This window comes from Mastigoproctus giganteus, chromosome 7 (assembly GCF_048544385.1).
Source record: "Mastigoproctus giganteus isolate SK-2022 chromosome 7, ASM4854438v1, whole genome shotgun sequence".
Taxonomy (NCBI): Eukaryota; Metazoa; Arthropoda; class Arachnida; order Uropygi; family Thelyphonidae; genus Mastigoproctus; species Mastigoproctus giganteus.
In genome coordinates this window covers 200,816,782-200,841,411 of record NC_143581.1, presented here as the reverse complement: position 1 = coordinate 200,841,411, position 24,630 = coordinate 200,816,782, and the positions used below count along the sequence as shown (strand labels likewise).

General features: G+C 39.3%; 2 protein-coding genes across 2 annotated transcripts; both read right to left on the bottom strand.

The window, feature by feature from the left end:
- Window positions 1-6,987: 6,987 nt before the first annotated feature.
- On the bottom strand, window positions 6,988-10,081 carry LOC150083566 (uncharacterized). The gene is made up of 2 exons (XM_090377365.1): window positions 9,990-10,081; window positions 6,988-7,314 (listed from the first exon to the last, which is right to left on the bottom strand). Exons 1-2 carry the CDS (start codon window positions 10,042-10,044, stop codon window positions 7,052-7,054), a joined length of 318 nt encoding a protein of 105 aa, XP_090233491.1. The 5' UTR covers window positions 10,045-10,081; the 3' UTR covers window positions 6,988-7,051.
- A 9,770-nt stretch (window positions 10,082-19,851) lies between these two features.
- LOC150083565 (uncharacterized) lies at window positions 19,852-21,836 on the bottom strand. Its single transcript, XM_090377364.1, has 2 exons — window positions 21,740-21,836; window positions 19,852-20,202 (listed from the first exon to the last, which is right to left on the bottom strand). Exons 1-2 carry the CDS (start codon window positions 21,801-21,803, stop codon window positions 19,961-19,963), a joined length of 306 nt encoding a protein of 101 aa, XP_090233490.1. The 5' UTR covers window positions 21,804-21,836; the 3' UTR covers window positions 19,852-19,960.
- Window positions 21,837-24,630: the final 2,794 nt, after the last annotated feature.

Sequence of the window (24,630 nt, the reverse complement as noted above, 5' to 3'; positions counted from 1 at the left end):
TCTTTGAGTAAATCCCACTTCAGCACACTGTGATCACTGCCACCTAGTGGTTCCTCTATCTGCAGATTCTTAATGCATGAAGAATCACTGCTGATAATCAGATCAAGAGTATTGCTCCCTCTTGTTGCCTCCCAAACATGCTGATGTAGAAAACAATCATCCAATAAATCCACAAAAGTCCTGCTAGTGACTCCTCAAATAGGCCTCTGAGGTTGGGTATATTCATACTACGTTCTTAGCGTTTTTTCACCAACCTTTCATGAAGTAAAATAAAATTAAAATAAAATAAAACAAAACAAATCTTGATAACTATATTTACAATAACCTGTATTTACAAAATTAATATACGTATTACAATATTAAAAGTATTAAAACACAAGATTAAAATGCATTAAAATATACTAAGTTAAAAGCGATAAAATCCCGTAGCTTTCAAAGGCTCCAGCCTTCTTCTTCAGCAGTACTCTCTATTATTCAGTACACCTTTAAATATCAGCAGGGTAATGGTAGGCATCACATGTTTCCATTCTCACGTGTTCCGCTCTCTTGCATTGTGGAACCGGAAGTGGCTCGAACGGAAGTCGTACGGAACCGCTCATCCTTTTTTAGGATAATAGTCTCTAAAAGGGGGTGAATCCGTACACCCCTATCCCTATTAATGTTGGTTGTAGAGCTGATCCGCAAACTCTCGAGCCACTTACGGTCCCAGAACCTATGCGCCCGATCGGTGATAGTGGCATCGTCTGGGGAGATCTGGTGCTGCGTCTCCCAAAAATGTTCGGCCACGGCGGACTTGTCATATTCCGCATTTCTTATTGCTTTTTTGTGTTCCCCCAGACGATCTTTGAGACGACGTTTTGTCTCCCCTACATAACATTCCCCACATTTAGTAAGATCCGCCGTGACACGTTCATACTCTGCTTTCCTATCATCGGAGTTACTGCAATGTGATTTCGCTCTATTAATTAGCGTTCTTATCACACTGTTCCTGTGATGGCTGGTCAGGGCTGAATTATAATGCGTATATTGCCCTTTACACATCGTTTTTCTAAAGACTTTTGTCTTTAACTGCTGGTCTTCCCTACAGACCAACACATCCAGGAACGGCAGAACTCCTCCATCTTCAACTTCCGATGTAAATTGTATGAATTGGGAGAAGCCATTTAAGAAGAACAATATTGGACACTACATGCTACAGGTAGCCAAATGCCAAGGTTTTATGGCTTACCCAAAATCCACAAAGTAGACGTGCCACTCAGATCCATAGTCTCATTTATAGGTAGTCCGACGTATGCACTTTCGGGTTTCCTAGCCAAACTATTGTCTCCACAAGTAGGACTCTCTGAATATAGTATCAAGGATAGTAAAGAATTTGTGCACTTTATTAGGAGCCAGCGTATAGAAGAGGATGAAATTATGATATCATTTGATGTAAAATTGTTATTCACTTGTATTCCTATTGACCATGGAGTGTGGTGTGCAAACATAGTTTTACAGAGGGATACTACCCTAAATACTAGGACGCAACTTAATCCAGAAGATATTAGGAAGGGTATAGAATTGTGCCTCTCAAGTAACACTATGGTTTTTGATAACATTATATATAAGCAGGTTAATGGTACAGCTATGGGCTCCCCCATTAGCGCAATTATAGCAAATCTAGCTATGGAGGAGCTCGAGACCAGAATATTTAATGCTAGTGTTCTCCCTATGCACCCCTGAAAAAGGTATGTGAATGATACGTTTACATTTGTTCGGAAGGGGAGTGAAGATCACGTGTTGAATATCTTAAATGGCTTCTCCCAATTCATACAATTTACATCGGAAGTTGAAGATGGAGGAGTTCTGCCGTTCCTGGATGTGTTGGTCTGTAGGGAAGACCAGCAGTTAAAGACAAAAGTCTTTAGAAAAACGATGTGTAAAGGGCAATATACGCATTATAATTCAGCCCTGACCAGCCATCACAGGAACAGTGTGATAAGAACGCTAATTAATAGAGCGAAATCACATTGCAGTAACTCCGATGATAGGAAAGCAGAGTATGAACGTGTCACGGCGGATCTTACTAAATGTGGGGAATGTTATGTAGGGGAGACAAAACGTCGTCTCAAAGATCGTCTGGGGGAACACAAAAAAGCAATAAGAAATGCGGAATATGACAAGTCCGCCGTGGCCGAACATTTTTGGGAGACGCAGCACCAGATCTCCCCAGACGATGCCACTATCACCGATCGGGCGCATAGGTTCTGGGACCGTAAGTGGCTCGAGAGTTTGCGGATCAGCTCTACAACCAACATTAATAGGGATAGGGGTGTACGGATTCACCCCCTTTTAGAGACTATTATCCTAAAAAAGGATGAACGGTTCCGTACGACTTCCGTTCGAGCCACTTCCGGTTCCACAATGCAAGAGAGCGGAACACGTGAGAATGGAAACATGTGATGCCTACCATTACCCTGCTGATATTTAAAGGTGTACTGAATAATAGAGAGTACTGCTGAAGAAGAAGGCTGGAGCCTTTGAAAGCTACGGGATTTTATCGCTTTTAACTTAGTATATTTTAATGCATTTTAATCTTGTGTTTTAATACTTTTAATATTGTAATACGTATATTAATTTTGTAAATACAGGTTATTGTAAATATAGTTATCAAGATTTGTTTTGTTTTATTTTATTTTAATTTTATTTTACTCCATGAAAGGTTGGTGAAAAAACGCTAAGAACGTAATATGTCCTGCTAGTGTGTGAGTAACCAGCCCCCAAATTCCAGTCAATATCTGGGAAATTAAAATCCCCCATTATAAGACTCTCTGATTTACTGGCCCACTCTATTTCCCTGTACAGTTCCTTATTATACTCATCAGAGTCGTTAGGCCTATAGCACACTCCTACTCTCAATTTTGATCTCCCAATGCTTATGTCACACCAAACTGACTCGATACTGCACTGTCCAGCGATGTTGACTGGCTTCACTTCCTTGGATTTTGTGTTTCTTAACTAATAGCATAACCCCTCCTCCCTTCCTATCCTGTCTATCCTTTCTGTAGACGTTGTACTCCCCAAATTGCAGTTCCGCATCCCTTATATCTGTGTGACACCACGTCTCTGATATCCCAACAATATCTGCCTTCGATGTTTTGAGCAAAACCTCAAATTCATCAAATTTATTTACTAAACTCCTAGCATTGGTGTACACGCAAGTATACCTGCAGCTGTTTCTATTCTTAGCTACCCTAACACAACCCATGTGTTTACTTGTACCGCAATGGCTCCCAGCAGTCTCTGAAATACCATGCATCTTGTTTTTCAGGCTTCTGCTCATTCTAATAGAAGCAGTGCAAGAATCTCTTTCACCTCTGCCAGTGGCTACTGTCAATCTATTGGTCTTTGTCTCCCCCCAAGCTAGCAGTTTTCCGACCCACCTAACACTGCCTCGATAGCATCAGCAAACATTCTTGCACCCTTTCTATTTAAGTGTATCCCATCCCTGTAGAAGCAGTCTCTCCTGTTAACAAGCACAGACCAGGCTGAGAAAAATTCTACCCCTTGAGCCTTGCACAATCTTTCCAGGGCTGAATTGATCGACTAGGCTCTCATCATATACTCCCTCCTATCGTGTCTGGGCAGAATTGCAGACACTTTCAAATTAAATGTTTTCCCCTTGTGTCGCTATTCGGATCATAATTTGTACTGATGTACACTGCATTGTCACAAGTAAACGTAGCTGAACATAGTTATCGATTTTTTTAGACAATTATACATTTCGATGATGGCAACCATGTAAATTTACACTGAGTCTTCATTGAATTATGACCACTTCATCCATAATGCACTATGCCGCGTACAGAACAAAAACCCAAAAAGTTTGGTACACAAGAGCAGTGGAAATTTGCATCCGTCGTGCAAGTAAAAGTGATAAAGTAGCAGTTATGGGATGTAGAAAAGGTATTACGGAATTTCAAAAGGGTATGACCGTGGGAGCTCGTGCATCGGGTGCTTCCATACCGGAAACGGCACGTCTTGTCGGTTGCTCACCGTCCACTGTGGTTAAACTATACAAAGAATGGCATGGTATAACGGGCCAAACCATCTCCCACCGACAGAACTCTAAAAGATTACGCAAGGTGGATATTTGTGGTGAGCGAATGGTGCAGCGTGTTGTACTGGCTCAACGGTCGGTCACTGTGCAACAGCTGGCATCGCAATACAATATGAATAATGCAAGCACAACATCCCAAATGACAACGCCTGGTAGGACACTGGAGGATTGTGAACGGCTGTGCTAGTCAGATGCGTCCAAATATCTGATGGAACGTGCCAAGGGATGTTTTCGTTTGTGGCGCAAGCAACACGAGTTCATGTTGACAGGTGTCGGTGGTTGCGTAATATGGGGCACGTTTTGCCGACAAGAACTAGGACAATTGATGCATATGAACGTTTCATTGGTGAGATCCAATGGCAGCTCCTAGGAGACCATGTGCACCTTGCCATGTTGCATTTTTTTTTCCTAGACAGAAACAGGATCTTCTAAGGTGATAATGCGCCGTGTCATCGGGTCCTCACTGTGCACGATGGTTCGAGAAACACAATGAAGATATCACTCACCTTGATTGACTTCCAACTTAGTCGAGTCAATGCCTAGGTGAACAGAGACTATTATCCGTGCGAACGGTGACCCAACACAGTATTAGGTAGGTGTTCATAATTCAGTGATCACTGAGTGTATGCAATGATAATCTGAAGACCTTGTGACGTAAGCATGCATTTCTGGGAGGTATGATTTAAGATGGTATTTTTTTTTCTCTCATTTATGAAAGGAATCCTCACATTTTAGAACATTTTTCCTTGCAGTACTGTAAAATGGTGCTGCGTATGTCAGTCTGTGGTGTACCATAGTCCAACATGAACTCAGAAAAATAATTTTGCACCAAATATCATACGGAAAATACTACCCCAAAAGATGCTTAAAGCCTTTAGGAAGGTGGCCCAGTTATTAAAAAACAAACAAACAAACAAATAAACAAAAAACTGCCATATTAGGGCACCCTAGAGTTACCTCACCTACCCGTATTTATTATGTCTGTAAATTGAACGTGTTTTGTGATCGATTTGCCTGTTTTGCTAGACTAAAAACCTAGTTCCCAGGTGGAAAAATCGTCTCCTGGCATCGACTAACTCAGCCACGTAGCGAAATTTCCAGTTATTAAGTCTCAGTAGAGTGTTCCATGATTTTTCCAGCAGAAACTCTGGTTTTTTATCCCTAACAACAAAGAAACTGACCTTAGGATACCGGCAATTTATAGACGCAGTATATTGACAAATCTCCTTGACAAATCTAAAATAACCAAACCGAAAAATATGGAAACTGCTCAAGAAGACCATGATCAACTGTCCTGATTTTTGGTTCATATTGTACACGTATTCAGAGTTAGAGCTGTTAGAAATCACAGTTTTTCCTACAGGCACCAGTTCCAACTAGTGAGTCACAGTCCTAAGAGAATTTCGAAAACTTTAGAAAATAACAGTTTTTGGGTTTAATCGTTTTTATCGAGGGGATGATGAAGCCAGGCAGCTGTACCCCTCCCTTCTAATTAGGTGACACTTATCTAATTATTTTTTTTCACTTATAGTTCCGAATAGTCAGTTTTTGTCACGGTGCTCGATCACGAGGAGGATATCCGTGTTTTGGACACGTACCTTCGTTTTTCTTTCTTTCAAAAGACAGCTGCATAAATTGACGTCATCGGTTTGCAGGTTTTGAGAAGAAAGAACCTTGAAAAAAGTTATTATTATTATTATTTTATCCAACGGTTTCGAAAGCACTGAGGGAATCGTTGATTCAACTCTGGATGCAGGTGAATTCACAAATGGTAAAATCGTGTCAAAACAGCTAAGGCTATGAGGTGTTAGTGTATTGTCATCCAAATTGCGCGTGTTGTGCCATGTTGTGAAAAAAAGGAAAGACAGAAAACCCATAAATTCCTCCTGTCACTGACCTCTTATACATTATATCGCTAAAAGTGTCAAAAGTGGCTTTGCTTGAAAGCGTGGACGTGCGAAAGCTTCACTGGTCTGCCCACAGGTTCCATCTTAACCTTACTAAACGCGATTCTTTAAAATATTCTGCTGTCCGGTTACTTTTGGCAAATAGTGTGGTCATTTTAATGCATGTGAAGGAAGTTTAACAGTAAAATCGCCAATAAACATTTTGTTAACATTATGAAATATGGTATGGGATGACGCATGAATTTTATGCACAGTTCTCAGAAGCCGGCGTGTTGCCTTCGTGGGTAGCACAGTTGGTAGGATCGCTGTCCTCCCCACACCAGGTGGAAAAGACCTCATTTCGAGTTCTGTCCATAATGGGAAGAATTTTTATGGGTCTTTTTAACAACGTGGCCAAGTTAGTCGGTCTCTCGAGAGAGTAGATAGTCTTTCTCCCAAAAACTGGGGATTTTCGTCCAGCAAACAGAAAATCGGCCACAGAACACATGCAATTTAAGACAGTATACACGGAACAATACGGCCTTAGTTGCTGATGCTCCTAAATCCCTACACCAACAACTATTGTAATACAGAAAAGTTAGCTAAAGTAGAAAGTAAAGGTTTATGCATTTCCAGTTCTTTAACTTACCTTAATTTTTTGGTTGTCTTTGTTTTGTTTTCCTCCTAAGGTAACTAAGACTATGAGGTGTCCAGTGTATTATGTAAATTGTGCGTGTTGCATGCTTGGCTGTTTTGCTAGATGAAAACTTGTGTTCCTAAAGGAAGAAAAACAATGGATTTTCACGATACCGACTAACTGGGCCACTGTAAAAAAATCAGTCAAAATCTCTATCTGCCCTGATGGGATTCGAACCCCCGGTCAGCTTGCAGTAAATGAGATCTGGTTAGCGTTAAATGTACTGTGTGTTCGTAATCTCAATGAGCAGTCCTGATGTTTAAAATGATTTTATTTCTGTTTTTACACTATGACCGGCGGACATCATTTGACGTTTAGAATAAATCTGAATTCCAAATGACATTTACAATCCATCACCTACTTTGTAGGTTAGTCCTCTTCCGAAATTTCTTCGCTCGACTCTTCCCAGTGTTTTTTTGAACCCTTTACACCTTTCGTATTCCAGGTTCCGCGATACCGACCTTTACCACCACTCATTTCGCGTTTTTTTCCGATCCCTTTCCCTGTGCCTTTCTTTGTCGCTTTCTGCCCTTGACCTTCGTCTTCTCTTCTTATCCGCACCAGAGAATCTAAGCCATCAACATCTGTATTCAGAGACACACTTACGAGGTCCAAAGAAGAATCTCGATCGTCTGGTAAAAATAAACAGCAAGAAATTAATCGTCCGTTGTGGTGTCTGACAAACGCCACTTTTTTAATTTGTAAATAAAATCAAATCTTCCCGACTACCAATATTCTCTAAACTGATTATACAGAATTTTCTGTTTTCATTTAGACAGTACAGTACTATGAATTATGAGACATTTAATTTCTATTTGGCGTTTAATAGATGCCAGATGAGCAACAGCGTCTGCCTGTCTTCTAGGCAACTGCCATTCTCACGTGGTGTCTATGAGACGCAGAAAACAATTGTCTAATCGGCTGCAGTACTTTGATCAGGCGGCTAAACGTTGTTGTTGTTGAGTTTTAGAAGCATTGGAGTCTAAGACCATGTTGCAACGTGTATATTGTCTGTAAATTGCGTGTGGTCTGAGGCCGATTTTCTGTTTGCTGGATGAAAAACCAAGATTCCGGGAGAGAAAAAACCATCCTGCCCTCGCCTGAGACTAACTCAGCCACGTTATGAAAAAGGCCCATAAAAATTCCTCCTAGACGTAAATTCATTTGGAGACAACGAGTAATGTGGTACAATCCCTCCAACATCAGAGAAAGGGACACGGTGGAGGGGGTGTTCTATCATTAGTTGGATAATGATCAACGTCGCATCCTTCTTCATGTTTTTGATAGGGTACAGTAACTGCGCAGAGATACCAAGAACAGATCCTGGAACCCTATGTGCGACTTTTTAGGGGTGCGGTTGACCCAGATTTTCTTTTCATGCAGCACAACGCCACTGCACATCGAGCTCAAGTGGTGGAGGAATATCTTGAAACTGAAGATATCCAAAGACTGCTGTGGCCAGCACCATCACTAGACTTAACTCCAATAGAACGTGCGTGTCCTTGCGCATTGCATTGCCCGTCGACTGCCAAATCCTTGGTCACTTGTGAGTTAAGGTCTGCGCTGGTGGAAGAATGGGATTTGTTGCCAAAATCTTATAGACACCCTTATATCGAGCATAGTACACTGCTGTCAGGCCTGTTTATTCGTTGGAGGGGATCATAAGTTTACAACACGTTTTCTAGGTGTTCTGTTACTTTTGTTGAGCAGTGTATTTATATTGTGATATTGCTTTCACATAGTTCAATTATTAGAGAATATAAAATAAATTTCTAGTACCTGTACTGCTTTTCTTGTAAAATAAAGCTTTCACTTGTATTCTTCACATTAACGTTTTTTAAAAAAAATCATCTTTTTCTTTACGCATTCTTGCCTAAATATATGCAATCATTTTTAATTTTCCTTTAATTTTCAAAGTTTTTATTAAAATAGAACCAATTTTCTTACTAATTTTCATTTAAAATGTTTTATATTATGAATAAAAATCAAAAAAAGTTAAATAATACTTAAGAAAAATTCTAGAATATTCCAAAAAGGTGTAGAAGGGTTCTAAATGTGGTAGAACATTGTGGATGATTCCTGAACGTTGCAGATGATTCTAGAAAGTGGGAGTATTGTTCCACTATTATAGAAGATTGTAGATGATTCTTCTAGAGTGTTTTGCAATAATATAAATTGAGGAGTAGGAGCTTAAACTTATAAATTCAAACACCTATCACTCAGAAAGAGGGTTGGTGTAACTTTTGTGAGTATCTGATAAACATGGCAAGAAATAAGGAACTGAGTGTTGAACCAAGAAGTGTTATTATAACTCTGTATAAAGAAATTTATTCCATGAGAATTATTGGCAAAAAAACAGGTGCTTCAATTTAAGGAGTACAAACTACCATTCCAAGATTCAAGGAGACTGTCAGTTTAAAGGACAAACCACGATCAGGATGACCTTGCGTAACAATGGAAGCACAAGAGAAGACCATAACACTGATTTCTAAATGCAATCCACGACTTACTGCACCTGAAATCCGAGCTCAGTTCAATAGGAACAGAGAAACTCCCGTGTCAACGTCCATTGTAAAACTTCGTCTTAAGCAATCAGGACCTCGTGGATTTGTTGCAATCTGAAAACCCTTATTAAAACCGGAATATCAAAGTAGACGGTAGATTTGGGCTAAGAGCTATCGATATTGGACCACTTGAAAGGAGGAAAACATACTGTGGATGGATGAATCCATCCACAGTATGTTTTTGAAATTTGAAATTTTTTGATTGAGGTGTAGAGTTTATGTGAGACGATCAATCAAGGTGGTGGTTCCATCATGAACTGGGGTTGCTTCTGCTTTTCTGGAGTGGGTGACATCGTCAAAATTGAAGGAATTTTAAGAAAATAAGTCTATAAAACATTCTTGAACATAATGTAATATCCTCTGGACTTCGACTTTGTGGAAGAAATCTTATATTACAACAAGATGGCGATCAGAAGCACAGCTCTAAGCTGTCTGGAACTTTCTAGCAACTAAACAACAGGATGGGGTATTGCAAATTACGGCATAGCCATCCGAATGGCCCCAATTAAACCCGATAGAGCTTTGATGGGATCATCTAGACCGTCTGTGTTTTGTGCAATGTAAAGATGAAATCTCGTGGAGGATATTTTGATGAAAAATCAGGCACACTTCTTAATAATAATCATTTCAATATTTTTTGCTGTCAATTAAAAAATCTTAAAACAATACGTGGAACTGTTTATCTTATCGCTCCCCTTAAAATTAATTTTCAATTCAAAGAATTCAAAAAGCTGTTTTCTTACCAGCAGCGACCAACAAGCAAACTGTAAGACACGCTGCTACCAACGGTGTTTTCATCGCAATACGTCAAGTGTTCTAAAGGAAAAGACAGAATGGGGGTTCTCTAAAAAGGGGGCCTTATTTATAATCCTCGTGATGGATTGTGTTTCGTTTTGCGTGATTAGAAATTGAAATTAGTGTTTGAGCAGCTACGAGTGAATGTGTCACTTAACACCACGTAAGACTTCGAAAACAGAAAAAACAGAAGGTGTTTATCACATCTGTGGGTTCACCTGCATCCGGAATGTACCAATTCTTATTCTTCGATTTGTTACTCCACTCGGGACAAAAGATCTATTCTATTTTGTTTTTCAATTACAAACCTAAAAGGTGACTTTGAATTATGTTTTTTTTTTCTTGTTTTGTGGCACAAAAATTGCATTATTAGCGAAGAGAAGGCATACCAGCATTATTGCATCAGTGTACGCCATTTATTTTTATTCTCACTGCTCTTCAACAATACATGTATCGCCCTCTACCGGTGTTTTTAGGAATTTCTACGCTGATCAGACACCGAGAATGTTTTTATTCTCTCTATTTTAGTAAATGGGTTGGAACGAAGGCATTATAGTAAATTGATTTATTATAAAACTATAAATGTACACTGGTTCTCAAAAATTAGGGAACACTCACGTTAATAAATTCCGAAATAACTTTTGAACACTTTTTGGGAAAATCTTCAGAACTTAACTACCTGGTGGTGTAATGAACTGGCCCGTTGCCAGAGCAACACTACACGTCACGTTTCTTCTCCTGAGATTACTTTCACATAACGGGTGTGTTCATCACACATTTATTACGTTATCATATGACAACAACAAGAAGGATAAGTTGTAAAGGATAAGTTCTTGTTTTCAACCTCAAACTCTTTCGAATTGTTCAGTAAGTTCAGTATGAATTTCAAACAGTTTTGAACCTCAAATTTAAACTTTCTTAAATTCTTTTGAGCTTCAAATTCTTTTCAGTTGTCTTAACATATAATTTTTAGTATTTTTAAAATTGCTGGTGAAATCTGGAGAGTTCACGATAAGATATTATTTCTTCAGTTCTTCTGAAACGTTTTTCTAGCATGATGTACTTTATGTCTTGAGTTCTGACCACCATGGGGTAATTTAGCAGTCAGGAAGTTCTTCTTCTCTCTGGAGAGGAGTTTCTCAATTGTTTTTTGAATAAAAAGAGCGAATTCCACACGATTATAGTGAGACACAGGTCTGGTGTCAGCTGAATTATGGACGATGGATTTTTCGGCGTTGTCCCAATTCTTCTAGAGTGTTAAGAAGCGAATACCTTCTCAAAATCCCTTGATGGCTGCAAAGAAACTTTAGATGTTTCTAAAAGGAAAGAGCCGAACTTATCATCAGATGTGTTGGGGCTTATCTCTCAATTATGAATAAATGACAGAAGGTTCGTTTGATTGATCTAAGGAGTTCCAAAAGGCTGGAGGGTTCGTGTTATTAAGTTGACGAGTTAAATTGAAATCTAAAAGGCGACCTATTCGATCCGTAGGTTTTCTGGACCATAGAGAAGATTTTGAATTTGCATCCATTAAGTCAATAAAGATTCTGGATTAATAACACGAAGAGCTGATTCTGGTTGGTTGTAGGGTTTTAGGCGAATCACAACTAAAGCCATATTGCGCCATATGTCTGTAATTTACGTGTGTTCCATGGTCGGTTTGCTGTTTGCTGGACGAAAAACCCGAATTTCCGGGAGAAAACAGCGTGCTACCCTCTCCTGAAACTGAATAACTCAATCACGTTGTAAAAAAATACCCATAAAAATTCCTCGCAACACAGAAGGGATTCGAACTCAGGTCTTTTCTACCCGTTGTAGGGAGGACAGTGATTATACCAACTGTGCTACCCACGAGCGTTAAGTGGGATGACAGAGTCCTACACATAACGACCGAAGCCAAAGAGCCCTAAAGAATGCCCTGTAACTGACCAAGGTCCTATTTTTATCTGAGGAGATATTGTCCCCTATTTCCTTCGTGTCCGTCTGATTCAGAGAAGCTTCAGCAACAGTGGTGAGCTCTGTTTCCGAATCATTGTCCCAAGAAATGTCTAGGTGCTGTCAAGAAAGAACTAAACTCCGACTTTAGAGAAAATCATTGTCTGTTGCTCAGCCTGGCATAATATCTTTAATAGTCACCAGATGGAGCCACATCCCAGGTTAATCAGCTCTGCGCAAATCAAGGTCAGTGACCAGAAATCGGTGTTCCAAGAAAATATTCCATCAATATAGTACGATAAGTTTGATGAATCAAGTGATTATTTTTGAACAAAACTATCGATATGACAAGTTGAAGTTTGGACTAATAGAGACCGGAAGTGGTTTAATGATCAGGAGAATTTGTTGCAGGGCGATCAGAGGGGAATCAAGGGCATGGAAAACATGTTTAGCGAGGAAAATCCTAACGAGAACAACAGGCCCTTCTTTCGTCGAATGGTTTCCCCATCATACACTCCGTCCAAAAAAATATACGAACATCCTTGTTTTCATAGTTCATTGGATCCTTCCAGATAAAAAGCTACTCAGACCTGTTTATAAGGAAGGCATATGAGCTGTGGGCATTATAATTAAAGATAGAGACCTCCTTTCATTACTTCCCTCATCTTATTGTCTGACTAAGAGCCTTAAAGTCCTCAATATTCGATCAGATCCAGCTAGCCTAGTTCTGTAACCAGACATTAGAAGTATTTCCTCGAACGTGCTCTTTTCCAGGTCTCACCAAGCAGACTGTCCGCCTTCGGACCATTTCACCAAGCACCAAGCTTTTAGGTGCGGTCTCCATAGTTCGAATCTTCATACTCCAAATTGTCTACTGCCATGTAGGGGAATTCAATATAAAATGAACCTGTTGTCCTACCTTGTGTAATATTTTTGAAGACGAACTCAAAGCAAAGATCGCGATGAAAAACCTGGCCCCAACTACAGTATTATTCTGTACAAACACCACCAGTTGATTCTGGTTGCCACCCTAAGTTGATGTACCCTTCCGGGGCCTTGGAAAGGAGGCCCATGGACAAAGTCGTTGCTTTCTGACACCACCATGGAGAATTATCTGACGCACAACCCATTGTAATTGGCCCCCATAGAGCATTGTAATTCAGCGTTGGTAAATGCTCCATTGAGCGCAGTCTGGCCTGCATAATCACGAGACTTAAACATTACTGAGCCACAACTGGAATATTTGGAGAGGAGAGTGAGAATTCATCCACTTTTATCATTCAAGGAACTTGAAACGTTCCATAATGAAAAATGGTCCAATATTCCTCCCAAGACATTTAAAGAATTATTTGAATATATTCCTCGTAGAATAAAAGTTGTTTTAAAAGCAAACGGTGGCCCAACACCATATTAGTGCATACCATAAGTCTTATCACAAGTGTTACCATTTTTTTGTCCATCCTTGTACTTTAAAAAAATGTATTATTTTCTTGTGGATTGCTGAATAGGAGAGTTTCACCATCGTTTCGTGGTTGAGGGGATCTTGCCTTACTCATCTGGTAAATTATAATGAAGGGTTTAAAAATCAATAAACGAATGTCGACTGTGTTCTATATGTGGTTCTTTCTTTTGGTTGTATTTACCGGAAAGTGGTTCTGGCCCTCAAATAATTTAGATGCTGGGCCGATTAACTGCTTGTGAGACACAATTAAAAAAGTATCAAATTTTGACTCTAAACAGATTTAAAATTCGCTCCACTTACTCTCAAGCAGTATTTTTAATCTTTAGTTTATTTACAGAGAGAAGGTAATTTTATTCGTTCTTTTGAGAAGCTAACTTATTCACTTTTTTTTTTATTTTATTCAAAACTCAAGTAAGATACATTTTCGCTATTTTGTCTAACAGTTAAAAATGTACCAATTTAATTAAATACGCAGTTCTAATTCTAATTAGAATCTTGATATGAATACCATGACGTACTACCATTTAAATGTCAACTCATGCCGATGTACTAATTTAATTAAATAAGAAATTCTAATTCGTATTTAAATTGGTACATCGGTTATAATTCTATCGGTACCAAACCAACCTGATTTAGAACATTGCGAGTATCATTACCAGTTACATCTTTAGAAATGAATACCATGACGTATTACCATTTAAATGTTAATTTGTGCTTTCAGGGTAGAATTATGAGGAAAGGGTGTGGTTAAATTCCTCACTTCAGATATGAATACCATGACGTATTTGTCAACTCGCGCCTTTAGGGTAGAATCAGAATCAGATATAGATACCATGACGTATTTGTCAACTCATGGTTTTAGGGTACAATTTCGATTTGGATACCATGACGTTTTACCATTTAAATGTCAACTGGTACATTTTAGGGTAGAATTACGATATCAGAAAAAGGTGTAATTTATTTCCAATTTGTAACTTAATAATTTAAGAGATATAATTTATAATTTTGGAGAAGAAAACTCAGCTATTTACTTTACAAACATTTTTTATAAAATATATTGCAGTAACTTTTTTTTATGAATTTTTAAATGAGCCTGAGTCAATGAATCATTAGAGCCAAATGACGTAGTGACGTATTTTTAAATTTATTTTTATTGTCCACCATCTAAACGTTTCTTAAATTTTCCTACGCTATTCAACTATAGCGTCTTATTTCTTACACTTTAAAATGTCTGTTTAGGTTAAAATATGATTGAGCTATTCATTTTTTCTTATAATTTTTGTTTATTATAAAAATAATTTAAAATTTAAATATAAAATGAATGCATTAGATGTATTTATTAGTGCGGTGCGAAATATGGATTTTTCCTCTAGAAAAACATCGCAATGAGAACAACCACTTTTACCAACCTCTAAATATCTCACTGGCTATCCGATGACGTCATATGTACTGTTTCTATAGTTACCTCGATAAAGACAATGTCACAAATAAAATTTTATTGGTTTCTCTGAGCACCATAGTGAAGACTTTTTATCTTCAACTATCTTAAGTTAACTGCTTGCTAAGAATACAATAGGTTCATTTGACACACGTCATCTGAGGGGTTGCATGGTAACTACCGTTTATTAAAAAGTGTTTTTCATCATCTCATTAACTTAAATTGTATTCTGTAATCTTAATCTTTAAATGAAGAGTCCCTGCAACCAACAATTGTTTAAATCATTTTATTGGTGCTCATCAATCTCATCAGTTTACACCGCCATCTTACATTGTAAATGCAGTTTTATTACCTACATAGAAGGTTCCTCCTCAACTCAAACTTTCATTTTTTCTTTTCCTTATTTTCCCCCTTTCCTTCCCCGTTCTGTTGTCCACCCTTTCCTCTACCCTTCTGTTCTCCACCACTGCCTTCTGCACCCTTTTCTTTACTGTTTTTTTCCTTTCCCTATCCCTTCTTCCTCTTACCTTCTTACACGTACCAAGGAGTCTAGTGCATTCCTGTCTGTCTCCATAAAAGCACCCCTGAGATCAAAGGAATCACCTTAGTTGTCTGGAAAAGAAAAACAGTAAAAATTTGAAAATATCTCGATGTACGAAATTTGGAAGGCTTTTTTCTAAATTAGTCTCCATTTTTTTTTTTCAAATTCATTTTTTTAAGGGAGTTTGGGGTTATGCAGCTTCAGATAGACGTACATTTGAGTCTCGATAATCCGCAGTTCCTTTAACTGCTGATTATCGAGACTCGTGGCTTTTAGGGCAGAGTTCTCTTGATACTACAGCAATGGCATTGTTGAACAGGTCACTGCAATAGCTGGAGTTTTGTACATGGTTAACAGCAAACTAGTTTTTCTGCTCCAATCTCCTATTGTGGTGGATTTAACCACGTGTTGACTCGGTATTGCACTGCGCAATTTAAATAAAATGCACCGTTCCATTGGAGAAGTACGTTGATATTAATTAAGATGTGTGCAGTTCCTCTAAAGGTTTTGACCTTAAGATCTCTTCGACGGATAAATAGGCTTGGTGTTTAAATTGAGTAGTGCAATACCGAGGAAACCCTTGATGAAGTGCTTCCCTAAAATGACATTGATCCGTTCTTATCAAATCTAGTGTACAGAACTTGGCTATTGCCCTGATCTGTACAATGATTTTAAAACAAACTAATTTACTTCATTTTACATATTTTCTAATTTACATATAATAATCCTATTTAATATTAATTTACATATTTACTAAAGGGTTTCTGAAGTGTGAACTCTGGCGAGGGTTCTCTCACATTCTAAAGGTGTTTCTCGTGGTTTGGAATTTGGAATTGGGCAGTTCCGTCCCTCCTGCAACGTGGCAGCAAAATAGGAAGGGTTCTTTTCCGTTTCTGCATGACAATGCACCATGATATACTACATGCCCATAATAACTTAATTTAAAGACATGGGCTCCTCAGAATTCGACCTGAATCAACTGAACAACCTTTTGGACAACTAAAATGTCCACTTCAGGACACGCCAACATCTCCGCATCATTCAGGGAGAAATACTGTCTGGAAATTGCGTGTGTTCTGTGGTCGATTTTCTGTTTGCTGGATGAAAAACATGCTACCCTCACCTGAGACCACTAACTCAGCGAGGATGTGAAAAAGGCCCATAAGAATACCTCACATCATCGACGCGAACTCAGGTCTTTTCCACCCGGTTTGTGGAGGACTGCGATTCTACCAACTGTGCTACCCACGAGGGCCCCTGATGCATGTGTGAGAATAGGTAAGAACACTGCTTTCTAATATAAAAATTTTTCTAGAAAGATCGTCTTGAAATTCTAATTATCATTCCTGAGAACTTTTTAATTTTCTACGCAAGGTACATCAAATGAGGATAAAAGCTCAACTTGTTGTCCATCATAATTTCTAGATATTTATTTTCTTTTACTAATGGCAGCTGTTTTTCCATTAATTTTATTTTCTGGTGGTCTTCTATGATCTAGTTGAGATCATTAAGGATGTAGTTAGCAGTTTCCTCTATGTCTACCCTTGATCTACCTCAAACGAGCCCTGGTGTGTAGCACAATTGCCAGGATCGCAGTCCTCCCCACACCGGGTGGAAAAGACCTGAGTTCGAATACATTTGTGTCCTCTCCAATGATATGATGTAGTGTCCATGGTTCTCGAAGATTAGCCAGATTTTGAAGTATTGAAGCTCGATGTTGTTGATAGTGTGGACAGTCAATCAGAATATGTTTGACTGTTAGATGTTCTAAGCAATGTGGACACTGAGGAGGATCATCGCTCATTAGTAGATGGAAGTGAGTTAGATGGGTGTGTCCTATTCAAATTCGTGTGAGTACCATTTCTTCCCGCCGTAATGTCCGATTGCTTGAGTACCAGAGCTTTGGGTCTTGTTTCAACTGGAAAAGTTTGTTATTCGTTTGGTTATGCCATAACTCTGTCCACTGTGCATGGCATGCCGCTTGAATTAAGATATTATAATCAGGCGCTGGAACAGGGACAGAGGTTAGGTCTAAAGTAGATGGACTTTGGCAGATATATCAGCCACTTCATTCCCTTTTATGCCTGAATGTTCTGGAATCCAGCAAAACTCCACTAGTTGTTGACGATGATAAATTTGCAACAGCAGACTCCTGATTTTCATTAAAATATGGTGATTCTTTTGTGAGGGACTCTGCATTGCTCTAATTGAGCTGAGAGATTCAGTGTAAACTATACATTTTGCAGATGGGTGTGGAGTCAAATTTTCTAGAGATAATTGTATTGTATACAATTCTGCTGAAAAATTGCTATACTCAGGTGGAAGAGAAGCTGATATGATAGCAGAGGGAAACACTGCTGCTGCTCCAACAGTTGAAAGAGATTTGGAACCACCCGTATATATTGGCAAGAAGTCAGCACAGGTTTGAAAATGGCTAGAATGGAGTTGTTGTACAGTCAGTGCCGGTAGACGATGATTCTTTCCCCATTGAAGAAAATAAGTATCACAGGTCAGTTGAGGAACGGTGGTCCATTGTGGATGAGAGTAATTCTTTATCTGTTGCCTAATGTAGAGAGGAACATTCCAATTCTGTGATATTTCAAGGAGTCGTAGGCCAGCTGGTCATATTATACTTGGTTTATTTCTGTAGAGGTTGAGAAGTGGTTGATTAAAAAGATATGGCTGAACAGGATGCGAAGAGTAAGTTTGTATTTTGGCTGTATATTTAAGTAATTGCATTTTTCTGCGCAGATGCAGAGGGGGCTCATCAGCTTCAATGCATAGACTCTGAGCTGGAGATGTCCTATATGCACCAATTGCAATCCGCAGTGCATTATGTTGAATAGGATCCAGCCAGCGTAGTACACTCCTTCGGGTAGAATCATAAACTGGAGCACCATAATCTAAACGGGATCTAATCAGTGCTTTATATAAGAGCAGCAAAGTTGTACGATCTGCTCCCCAAGACAGGGCAGATAAAGCTCTTAGCATGTCGGTCTTTTTAAGACAGGTAGTACGTATTAATTTAACATGCTCAAAGAAGTTTATCTTACTGTCCAGGATTAGTCCCAAGAATTTGATATTGCTGGCAATCGGAATGGTGCAATTTGAAATCCGAAGTTCAGGATCTGTATTCAATTTGCGTTGATTGCAAATTTTTTTCTGTTTGGGAAAGACGATATCCATTGAGCTCAGCCCAGGTTTGTACTTTATTGAGGGACATCTGTAATTGCCATTCGATAGATCTCATGTTCTGAGAATGGCAAGAAATAGAGAGATCGTCAGCGTAAAAGTACGTCTCTACAGTATTTGGGAGTTCTTTTGTAATGGAATCAATTCTAAGGGCAAACAGGGTTGCACTCAATACTGATCCTTGCGGTACTCCTTCTTCCTGCGAGAATGTAACAGAAAGGGAATCTTGATATCTGACCTGGAAAGATCGGCTCTTGAGGAAGTTCCTAATAAATATGGGCTGGTTACCTCGTAGACCAAGAGTATGAAGGTCGCTGAGAATGCCATAACGCCAGGTAGTGTCAAATGCCTTCTCTATATCGATGGAAACCATAACAAGGTGTTCGTTTTTCACAAAGGCATTGCGAATTTCAGATTCAGCCTTGATCATCAGATCCAAGGAGGAACTGTTTCTGCGAAATCCATGTTGACAATTACTCAATAGATGTTGAGTTTCAATGATCCAAGTGAGTCGACTGTGGATCATTTTTTCAAGAATTTTACCAAGGCAACTTGACAGAGAGATTGGCCTGTACATATCAGGACTGGGGGGGGGGATATTTTCCAGGTTTCAAAAACGCCAAAACTGTAGCATGGTGATGAGGCGGATAGTGTTTAATTTCTAATATCGATAAAACTCACCCGTTTCAGAAACCACTGTAGAATCCCTTAAGATAATCACCATGAACGGAGGACAGTGTACAAACCCTCTCTGTCGATGATGCAGGCCGAAGCTTGCTATTGAATGAAGAAAGTACCTAGTATCCTCTTGGGGAACATTCCTCCATGTCCAAAGAGTAGTTAATATCATCTCTAATCCTTTCTTGTCAAAGGAAATCTGTCAGTTGTGGCCGGGGCCAAAGATTAAAAAAAAAAAAACTATTATATTAGGGTCACCTGGAAAGTTACTTTCAATTACCGATGTGTATTGTGACTGTAAATTGCGTGAGTTCCCTGGTCGATTTGCTTGTTTTTCGGGACGAAAAACCCCAGTTTGCAGGGGGGAAAATTGCTATCTACTCTTGAGACCGACTAACTCAGCCACGGAATGAAAAAGTCTATTAAAGTTTCTTGCGTCATCGATGGGAATCGAACCCGGACCTTTCCCACCCAGTGCGGTGAGTAGGGTGACAATACCACTGCGCAACCCGCGAAGACGGGACGAGGTTCTTTTGCTAAACTAGTTCACCATCCTGATCCACCCCCTTGAAGTTATTCGAACTTGTGCATTAAATCACTTTATTTTTTCTCTTACACTCTCACCAATACAAACGGTCATTTGGTCTTTAAAATCTAACTTCCGAATCGAAATCTACTCAGGAGTGCTGCCCTCTTCTGTGTCTTCTTTCTCTTTCTTTTCATTACGTATCCCACCCCTTTGTAGCATATATTGACGACGACGCTCTCCCATCTCTTCCCTTTTCTTTGTTGCATATACTTTTACTCTACTTTCGTCTTCGTCGTCTTGTCTTCTTTCACGTACCAACATGTCCAGTTCATCACTCCCCGTCTCCAGAAGCACGTCCAAGAGTTCAAGATAATCACCTTGGTCATCTGGAAGAGAAAAACAAATTAAAATAATTCGATATACGAGTGAATATCTTTTTAAATATATGAAATTTCGAAACCACACCAATAATGGCAGAAATGTTTTCCACTTATTTTAAAACGGTGCTGTTAATCAATTTAATCTCACATTGGGAAGGACTTAACCACGATTTTCCCTGGTATTGCACTGCACAATTTAAATAAAATGCACTGTCCAATGGAGGAGTATGTTGCAATTTATTTAAACTTTATACAATTCCTCATCCTTGTACAGAGGGCAGTGACAGAGCAGGTGGTTCCATTCCACCAGTTGGAGTCAAAGGTAAGAATCAATATTACTTCTTTTGAACTGAGTTTGGTGTTAAGAGTCATGTCCAGTTATGATAGATGTTGTGTTAAGGTTTGGAGAGAACCATGGGGAATTTTTCTTGTTGGCAGTAAAGGAGACACCCGCTATAAATTTGTGTGTAGTTCTGCCTTCAGAGGTTGCGTCCTCCCAACGATCTTGCCAAATTTTTATTAATCCTGACAAAATCCGGGTTTTTTCAGCTTTGGTGTCTGCAAGAATGTCATTCTGTAATCCCTAGAATTCCATGGAGATTTGATGTACTTGGAGGTAACAGAAGGCACGATGTAGAATATGCCAGAACAGAATATGCACTACTCCAGCAATGACCTGCAGGACATCAGTTGAGACAGTTCTGCAGGCGCGGAGCATTGTAAGAATCATGGAGCTTTGCAAGGAGAGTAATTTTGATTTCACTTGGACGTTCTTAATTCTGTCATACCAGACCCGAGCAGTGTAATTGAAATAGGGATGAATACTGCCTTCTAATATAAGAGAACTCTGCGTCCAAGCCCACAGTCAGTTCTCGTTATCTGTACAATAACCATGGTAAATTTCTTGAGTTTATCGATTAGGTAGTTTACGTGGAGAGTAAAATTGAGTCTGTCATCAATGGGCACTCCTAAATGTTTTTAGTGCATGAATCACGGAACACCGTTTCCTATCTCATCACGGTAATTGAACGGCAAGTGCCAAGAGAGCATTACGAGAAGGTGTCGCCCCAAATCTTAAGTTGTCTAAGATGCCATCACCGTCTAGAGTTTCTTGTGTTTTGGGTTTGGATCACTGACCATCGTTTCAGGAACAATGAATGCCATCAGGTAGTACATCGACATTTTGGGCAATTCACCTTCCTACAGCAGTATGGGACAGCCCTTTCTGTTTCACCATGACGTCCTCAATTAGTCACTGTATGGACTGCTATGTTGAAATGGAAATATGAATCCATAATATCCCACCTGTTGTCAGAAATTCGGTTGGAGCTTATCCAACGATTATGCAGTGTTTATGAAGTCAAAAGCAATACGTTCTCAAATATTGTATCAATAAAAGGTTTTTTGAGACGTAAGGTTGCTTACTTTTGGCTGCATAGTGTACATAAAACTCCATTTCTCACACACAACACGCATACATATGCACGGTCCAAGAGCTTAAGCAACGAAATTGGGTTAGGAAAGTAAAAGTAAATTTTCTTACCAGCAAAGGCCATTGAGACCACCAAGCTGACTGCAAGAAGTGATGCTGCCACCCACGTTTGCATCTTAGAAGTAGCCTTCAGGTGTCCCGAAAGAAAAGAGATGGGGTAATAGACGAGGGGCCCTATTTATGTTCTTCCTCCTCGACTGCGTTCTGCTTTGCGTGCTTCGAAACTACGTTCAGTGTTTGAACAGCTGATAGCCGTCGACATGCTCCTTAGCACCACGAGGGGCTTCTCACAATGAAAATCCGAAAGTTATCATGGAAACTGTGGTTTCACCTGCATCTGGAAGGGGCTCAAGCGTTCTCCCTTAAGTTTCTGCTTTGTTTCTTCTCACGTTCAAATTTCTTTCGTGCAGCGAGATGTACAGCTTTCTATACCAAAGGAATTTGTTTTCAAGTTGCAAATCTAAAAGGTGTTGACATCAAATTATGCTTCTTTCTTCTTCCATTTTTTGTATTTTAAGAACCAAATGGGTTAAGTTTAAATAATTGCTGGTATTCTGATCTGTCTGAGAATTATGAGAATTTTATGGCCAGAAGGTTGAATAATTGGCAAAATCTAATGAAGAATTAAGTCTTTCATCTATTGTTTCATCCATTTTGGCATATCTTCTGTTGCTGTATTTCTCAAGTGGAACGAATGCGTTTGTCAACCCCAGGATAGATCTCTTAAAAACACAACCAATAGAGCAATAATATCAAACGGCATCTAGTAATAACTATCAATAGAACTCAAGAAGTATCTGAGTCCACCGAAGCGCACCTTCCTGCAATTAAAGATCTTACTTTCCATTGAAAGTCGAAATATCGGTGGACACTCTATTTTTGAAGACATTATGATGTCTCTCCACTATCGGTTCCTGACCTGTTATATTTTCATACTGCTTACATCCTTGGTGTAAACAAGGTCATGGACATTTGTCCCCTTGTGTTTTCCCAAACATGTTGAAGTAAAAAGCAGTCTAGTTTTTCCATTCCGTGGCTAAGTCGATCTGAAGAGAGGATAGCAAAGATCACCTCTCCTGAATACTTCAGTTTTTCTTCTGGAAAACGAAGAAAACCTACCAAAGAACGTACGTAATCTATGGACAATGCACATGAACAGATGAGATTGTTCTTAGGTGGCCGTAATGTGACAGTTTTTCTTTTTTTTTTTTTTTTATCCCATCCCAATTCTCCAATTATCTGTATCACTGAATCCTGAGAGATCAGCAAAGGCCCTTAGACCTTTCATCTGGATCAGCGGTTCCCAACCGGTGGTTCGCGAACCCCTGGGGGTTCGCAATAAAAATCCTGTAATGGCGTCTGCTTAGATTTACATATTATTGTAAACTACAAAATATAACTAATAATAAACAACAAAGTAAAATAAAATTAAATAAAAAATAAAAATTGCCAAAAAAAGAAACCACATCTCCCATAATTCCGTATAATTAGTTTACTCTCTTACAGTATATCGTGTTAAATGAATATGTTTTCCATACTAATTTTTTTTTCATTCTGAAGGATCATTGTAATGTATAGGTATCTTTTTTTTAAACCTATAGTACTTAGTGTCGTGAATGGGTTGAAGGTTGAAAAGTGAAAGAAGATACTTGTTGACATTAGATTTGAACTTCTCCAGACTGCAATTTTCATGAAATATATGTGAAGGATGTTTCTTCCAGAAAACTGAAATTGAATGAATAAATGAAGAAGAAGAAAAGTTCGTTCTCTGGGATTGGACTTGGACAGTAAAAGGATGTTGACTGGTTGCAGCACGTGTTCGGACTGTTTTGAAAGAAAGAGCGGGAATTATAGAAGCCAATTCAGAAGAACAGTGCCCATGGAAGTATCTGTAGAAGAGGCATGCAGCAGAAACAGTACGTCTATGAGAAAGCGAGTGGAGAGACTCTGTTAGAGATGAATCCTTAATTAACCTAACTGCCCTCTTCCGAGTGGAATCAAGAAGCCTGAGAGAGGTTTTGGGGGCACCACCCCAGATGTGGGAACAATATTCCATGACAGGGCGGATTTGCGATTTGTACAGAGGGAACAGCTGTTTGAAAGAAAAGTAACGCCGAGAGCGAAAGAGAAAACCAAGTTTTTTAGATGCAGAGGAAGCAATATTTGTAATGTGCTTGTGCCAAGAGAGATTAGAAGTCATGATAATCCTCAAAAGAGATATATCATTTTGCCTAGAAATCGGAGTGTCACTAAAGATAAGCATAGGAGCAGAAGAATCCTTTTTGCGAGATAGTTGTAGTAGTAGTAGTAGTAGTGGCACATCATGCAAGAAAGCAAGTGTAGGAGCTTATGCAGCATCAGCCAAAAAATCACACCATTACCTCCAAATGCCTGTCCAGTTCCTCCTTAAATTTATTCAACCTATCAACTTCCACAACGACAGATGGAAGTTTGTTCCAGCAATTAACCACCCGCTGGCTAAAGGCAAATTTCCGCACATCTATTCTACATCTGTCCTTTCTTAATTTGAATTTATGCCTCCTTAGGTTGGTAATCTGAACAAGTGGAAGGATCCCATCAGAATTCAGCGTGCTCAACCCATTCAAGGCCTTATACACCCCAATCAGATCACCGCGCAAGTGCCTAGTCTCCAGCCACTGCAATTTGCAGAATTTAAGCCTCTCTTGGTAAGAGAATCCCTTCATTCCCCTCACCAATCGTGTTGCTCTTCTCTGTACACGCTCAAGCAAATCTACATCCTTCCTAAAATGAGGCCTCCAGACCTGTACGCAGTACTCAAGGCGTGGCCTGACCATTGCCTTATACAGAGGGACAATCACCTCCTTTTCCCTGCTAGCAAAATTCCTATATATCATTGACAAAACCCCATGACCCGCCCTAGCTGCCTGTCTGCACTGCTCAGAAAACTTCATATCTGACCG

What these genes read in the sequence shown, in the direction of transcription:
- LOC150083565 (XM_090377364.1), bottom strand. Translation starts at nt 21,803, where the DNA reads ATGCAAACGTGGGTGGCAGCATCACTTCTTGCAGTCAGCTTGGTGGTC. An exon ending in GGTCTCAATGGCCTTTGCTG is followed by an intron (nt 20,203 to 21,739) that starts GTAAGAAAATTT and finishes TTTCTCTTCCAG; the next exon opens with ATGACCAAGGTGATTATCTT.
- LOC150083566 (XM_090377365.1), bottom strand. Translation starts at nt 10,044, where the DNA reads ATGAAAACACCGTTGGTAGCAGCGTGTCTTACAGTTTGCTTGTTGGTC. An exon ending in TTGCTTGTTGGTCGCTGCTG is followed by an intron (nt 7,315 to 9,989) that starts GTAAGAAAACAG and finishes TATTTTTACCAG; the next exon opens with ACGATCGAGATTCTTCTTTG.